The following is a 6000-nucleotide window of genomic DNA, read 5'->3' as shown; positions in this document are numbered from 1 at the left end:
CCCTATCCAATTTAAATGAGCCTAATAGTTATGAACAGGCTTCTCAACATCCAGGTTGGAGACAAGCTATGGAATCAGAAATTCAAGTTTTACAAGATAATCAGAGAGATATGGCGACAACCAGTCCATGCACAAAATAACATCAAAATCAACCATGCTAAGTAATAAAAGATCAAGTCTCATTTCATATCCCCTAATAGTCACAGTCAAGACTTGTAGTAGGGGGGGGATATTCAAAGAGAGGAGATAGACTATAGTGAGACTTTCTCTCCGGTAGTCAAGATGACAACTATAAGATGTCTTCTTGCTGTTTCAGCAAAGAGGGGTTGGACTGTGTCCTAGTTAGATGTGAATAATACATTTTTACATGGAGATTTACAAGAAGAAGTGTACATAAAATTTCCAACAGGACTCATCCCTCCTAGTCCTTCTCATGTTTGTCTGCTAAAAAAGTCTTTATATGGTTTAAAGCAAGCTTCACGGCAGTGTGATAGTAGGCTATATAGTCGATATTTAAACCTTAATAGGACCATACTTTGTTGTTGTTTTATAGATAATTTGCCAACAAAATGCTCTAAATAGTGTTCTTTTGTTTAGCAGGGAATATTATATGAGAGGAAGCAACATGGAGTATTTTAGAGGCGATAATGTGAAGAAAAACACCCACTCGAGAAGTTCCCGAACACAAAGAAGCATAAATGGCCTGGGCAAGAAGGCCACCGCGGTGGCACCGCGGTGAATCGCGGCATATTAATGAAGTGAGGCAGAAAGGTTGGCGTTCACCGCGGTCGACCGCGGTGCACTGTTCACGCAGCTGGAAGCTTGAGCACCAAAGTGTAATTTGGGGAAACTTTTGTAAAACCCTTATAAGCTTTAGAAACTCGCCCAACTAGAAAAAAAAGAAGAAGCTAATTTTAGACTACTTTTAGAGGAAGAACGAGTGTGAGAAGATCAACCAAACATTAGAGTTTTTCTATCTCCTTTTAATTCTTGCAATTTTACATTATGAACAATTTAGTAGTTATTTCTTATTTTGTTATGAGTAGCTAAACACTTATCTAGGGTTGATGGAACCAACTGTTGATTGAAGTTTTGACTCAAGTTGTTATAATCGAGCCGGATTTATGATATGATTGTTCAACTACGCTTTGTATGGTGATTAATTGAATGGGCCCTTGATTAATCGTGTCTAATTACCTTATATTGCTTGAAAAAGAATATTAGGTTAGATAGATGTTGAACAACACCACTTTTGGGTAATTGAAGAGATTCATTACTTGAACTTAAAAGTGGGTTTAGAGATAACAAAACTTTGGTGGGATAATTTAGAGTTGCATACCCATTGTCAGCTAGAGTAGTTCGAGAGAATGCTCTAGTAAATTATTGTAGTTGATTGAGAGATAATTATGATAGCCCATAACTCTTAATCCTCATAGAGTATTACGGCGAGATTATAGCGGAAGAGTCAAGACCTAAACTAACAATTGGGGAAATCACTGCCCTAGACCACTTTACCATTGAATTCTCTTTGTTTTAACTTACTGTTGTTTTTAATAGTAGTTGAAGTAGTTAAACAAAAAAAACCAATCTTTATTGATCAAAAATCTTGCATCTAGAGATTGATTGAGTTAATAATAATATTACCGAAGAGTGTAATACATAGGTTAGTTCTCTGAGGATTCGATTCCGGACTTAAAACCGGATTATATTTGCAGCGATCGCTTTGTCCTTTGAAAGGCATAGTTGGGCGTTATCAAATTTTGGAGTCGTTGTCGGGGAGCTAACGGTGTTATTTATTACAACTTAGAAGTAGTGTTAAAATTATTAGTTCAAATCAATTTTCAAAGGTGTTAAACAATTTTCATTGAAATTCTAACGTTTGAACTCTTGTGGAATTCAGGTGTATGCCTAGAAATTCTTCGAGGACTGGAGAACTGCTTGAAGGACTTTCAGACCCGGAGAAAACATTTAGGGCATTGAACTGTGCCAACAAGAGGATCCAACAATCACAATAACCACACCAGCTTGAATTTGACAAGGGTGACGTAGAGAACGTCAATGGAAACATCAGGGATGAGCCAGCTGACCCAAACGTTAGAGTGGTGGCACCTCTTATGCCAGAAGCTGCACTTTATGATTGGGCTCAACCCACAGCTGACAACCTGGCAACTGCCATATCTGAGCCCGCAATTCAAGCGGAGACATTCTAGATCACCAACAACATGCTACATCTGCTACAGAATAAATGATTGTTTTCCGGGTCACACATTGAAGACCCTCAGCAACATTTGAAATATTTTCTGTCAATTTGTGTGACTCAAAGGCAGCCAAATGTGACCCCAGAAGCTATCAAGCTATTACTAATCCCGTTCTCTGTGACTGGGGAAGCTCAGACTTGGCTGAATTAGCTCCAAATCACTTCCATTGTCACCTGGGAGGAATTAGTAAAGCAGTTTTTGAATAAGTTCTACCCACCCAACAAGACTGCAAGGCAGATTGATGAAATATTGCAGTATAAGCAGCAACCGACTGAGATCTTGCAAGAAACTTTGAAAAGATTTAAAGGGATACTGGTTAAGTGTCCTCACCATATCATTCCAGACCAGATGCTGGACCAGAGATTCTACATGGGATTGGCGGACAATCTAAAAGCCAATGTGGATACTTCAGCTGGAGGTACATTTTTGAGTAAGACATTCACCGAGTGCAAAGTCCTTCTGGACAAGATGTCCCAGAACTCGGGGTGGATGACTAGAGGTACAACATTGGCACCCATAGTGCATTCGGTGCCTCTTGACCCAAATAATTCGCAGACAGAGAACATGGCCACACTCCTAACTCAGATGAGTATTTTGACAAAGAAGATAGATGAGATGGGTACCAAACAGGTGCATATTGTTGACACGACAAATGGAGGACTGTGTACACCCTATGTTAATCAGTTTTATGTGTGTTCATGGAGCGGAGAAGGTGAAAATCAAGGAGCAAGGGAAGATATGAATTATGTTAACAACTTTGGGGGTTAGAGACAAGGAGGACAACAGTGGAGACCGGCACCAAATTAGCAATACAGACCCAACATACCTCAGCCTGGGGGCATGCAAGCTCAAGGCCAAATGGTGCCATACCACCAGAGACAACAGGGCTACCCACAGCAGAACCAGTAACAGTTGACATATCAGCCACCTCCTCAGTAGCAAGATAACAACATGGTAGAGATCAGAGGGATGCTCCAGCAACTCATTGGGACAAATGGTAAGATGCAAGAAAAGTTGGCAATACATGAGTCAGTTATAAAGAACATTGAAACTCAGTTGGGGCAGTTGTCTATGGCTTTAAACAATCGCCCCCAGGGAACATTGCCAGCGGATACAAATATTAACCCCAAGGAGCAAAACCCGAATCAGCTGATGGCAGTAAGTCTTCGAAATGGGAGAGATTTAGACAAAGAGCAGGAGGTTGCACAAGCCAGCAAAGAGACTACCCCAGCCACTCCAATTCCACTAGAGGTGATGAACCAACAAATCTGACCGAAGTGGTAGTTTAACAGGGTCAAGATGAAAAGGGTAAGGCTAAGGTAAATGAACAAGCTGCAGAACAGGTGGTGCCACTTGTGCCACAGAACCCCAACAGAGAGAAGCCAGCAAGCAGTGAACAAAGGGTGATACCTGTACCATTCCCTCATAGACTGGTAAAACAAAAGAAGGAAGATCAATACAAGAAATTTATGGAGATGCTGCGTCAAATTCAGCTGAATATTCCTTTGATGGATGCCTTGAGGGAGATGCCAGGTTATGCGAAGATGATGAAAGACCTAATGTCACAGAAGTTTGATTTTCAGGACCTATCCACAGTGACTCTGACGCAGACCTGTAGCGCAATAGTGACCAGACCGATGGCTCAAAAGATGTCCGACCCAGGTAGCTTCACTATTCCATGCACGATTGGGAGTTACGCCTTTGCAAAGGCATTATGTGATTTGGGAGCCAGCATAAATTTGATGCCTCTGGTTGTATACACCAAACTGGGCATTGGCAGAGCTAGAACAACTTCGATGTTGCTGCAACTGGCTAACCGCACGGTAAAAAGGCCTACTGGGATTTTTGATGATGTGTTGGTGCAAGTGGGGAAGTTCGTGTTCCCTGCGGACTTTGTTATTATGGATTGTTAGGTAGATAAGGAGATACCTATCATTTTAGGTAGGCCATTTTTAGCCACTGGGAGAGCCCTGATCGATTGTGAGACTGGGGAATTAAAAATGAGACTGAACGATGAAGAAGTCATATTCAATGTTCAGCAATCTATGAGGAGACCCAGTGAATATACTAATTGCTCTCTAGTGGAGGCAGTGGATGTGATCCTGCAAGAAGATGATGTGACCCTGACTGTTAAAGATCCATTGGAGGCATGTCTGACAAATTTAGAAGGATGGTGAAGGGTTAGCTGAGTGGGTCATGTCACTTGAAGGCCAAGGATTCTGGAAAAGGGAACCTCAGTTTGAGTCCCTTAAGTTAGAAAAAAGGGTTGCACCTCCAGCAAAGCCATCGGTAGAGGAACCACCTAAGTTGGAGCTGAAGCCGCTTCCAGCTCACCTCAGGTACGTTTTCTTAGGCCCTGATTCTACTTTGCATGTTATTATATCATCCGGTTTGTTAGATGTGCATGTAGAACAGTTCTTACAGGTACTGCAGGAAAGCAAAACTGCCATTGGCTAGACCATGGCAGACATAAAGGGTATCATCCCAGCGTTCTGTATGCATAAGATTCTCTTGGAAGAAGGGCACAAACCTTCCAGAGAACATCAACGAAGGATGAACCCAAACATGAAAGAGGTAATAAAGAAGGAAGTGATCAAATGGTTAGATGTGGGAATCATCTTCCCCATCTCTGATAGCAATTGGGTTAGCCCTGTCCAATGTATGCCGAAAAAGGGGGGAATGACTATTGTGCAAAATGAGAACAATGAGTTGATCTTAACTCGTACAGTTATGGGATGCAGATTTGCATGGATTACCGAAAATTGAACACAACCACCCGGAAGGATCACTTCCCCTTATCTTTCATTGACCAAATGTTGGACAGGCTGGCCAGGCGCTCACACTTCTGTTTCTTGGATGGATATTCGGGGTACAATCAGATATCAATAGCCCCCGAAGATAGAGAGAAAACATCCTTCACTTGTCCATATGGCATCTTCGCCTTTCGGAGAATGCCTTTTGGGCTTTGCAATGCACCGGCGACATTTTAACGGTGCATGTTAGCCATTTTCACAGACATGGTGGAGGATATTATGGAGGTCTTTATGGATGATTTCTCCGTGGTGGGAGATTCATTCGAGGATTGTCTTCACAACTTAAGAAGAGTGCTCAAAGATGTGTGGAGACAAATTTAGTGTTGAACTGGGAGAAGTGCCATTTTATGGTACAGGAAGGGATAGTCCTGGGACATCGAGTGTCCAGTAAAGGAATGAGGTCGACCATGCTAAGGTTGACGTGATTGAAAAACTACCATCGCCCACTTCAGTCAAGGCGGTGAGAAGTTTCCTTGGGCACGCCGGGTTCTACAGGCGATTCATAAAAGATTTCTCAAAAATTGCTAACCCATTATGCAAACTCCTTGAAAAGGATCACCCCTTTGTGTTTTCTAATAATTGCAGGTTGGCATTTGAGGAGCTGAAGAAGAGATTGGTGACTGCACCCATCATTGCTGCACCCAACTGGGAGCAACCATTTGAGCTCATGTGCGACGCAAGTGACTACGCCATAGGAGCAGTCTTGGGGCAGCGACAGGGTAAACTGATGCACCCGATTTATTATGCAAGTAGAATGTTGAGCGGTGCACAACTCAATTACACTGTGATGGAAAAGGAGATGTTGGCTATTGTTTTTGCATTCGAAAAATTCAAGCCATACTTGATTGGCTCGAAAGTTATTGTTTACACTGACCATGCAGCAATTAGGTACCTGATAGAAAAGAAGGAGTCAAAGCCACGCTTGATTC

At 42.1% G+C, this 6000-nt stretch overlaps 1 protein-coding gene across 1 annotated transcript; it reads left to right on the top strand.

The window, feature by feature from the left end:
- The first annotated feature begins 3209 nt into the window (after positions 1 to 3209).
- Positions 3210 to 4435, top strand: LOC107820551 (uncharacterized). The gene is made up of 3 exons (XM_016646856.1): positions 3210 to 3509; positions 3551 to 4081; positions 4172 to 4435. Exons 1-3 carry the CDS (start codon positions 3210 to 3212, stop codon positions 4433 to 4435), a joined length of 1095 nt encoding a protein of 364 aa, XP_016502342.1.
- Positions 4436 to 6000: the final 1565 nt, after the last annotated feature.

This window comes from Nicotiana tabacum, chromosome 7, assembly GCF_000715075.1.
Source record: "Nicotiana tabacum cultivar K326 chromosome 7, ASM71507v2, whole genome shotgun sequence".
Taxonomy (NCBI): Eukaryota; Viridiplantae; Streptophyta; class Magnoliopsida; order Solanales; family Solanaceae; genus Nicotiana; species Nicotiana tabacum.
The sequence above is the reverse complement of the archived record's forward strand: the minus strand, read 5'-3'. Positions and strand labels throughout refer to the sequence as shown.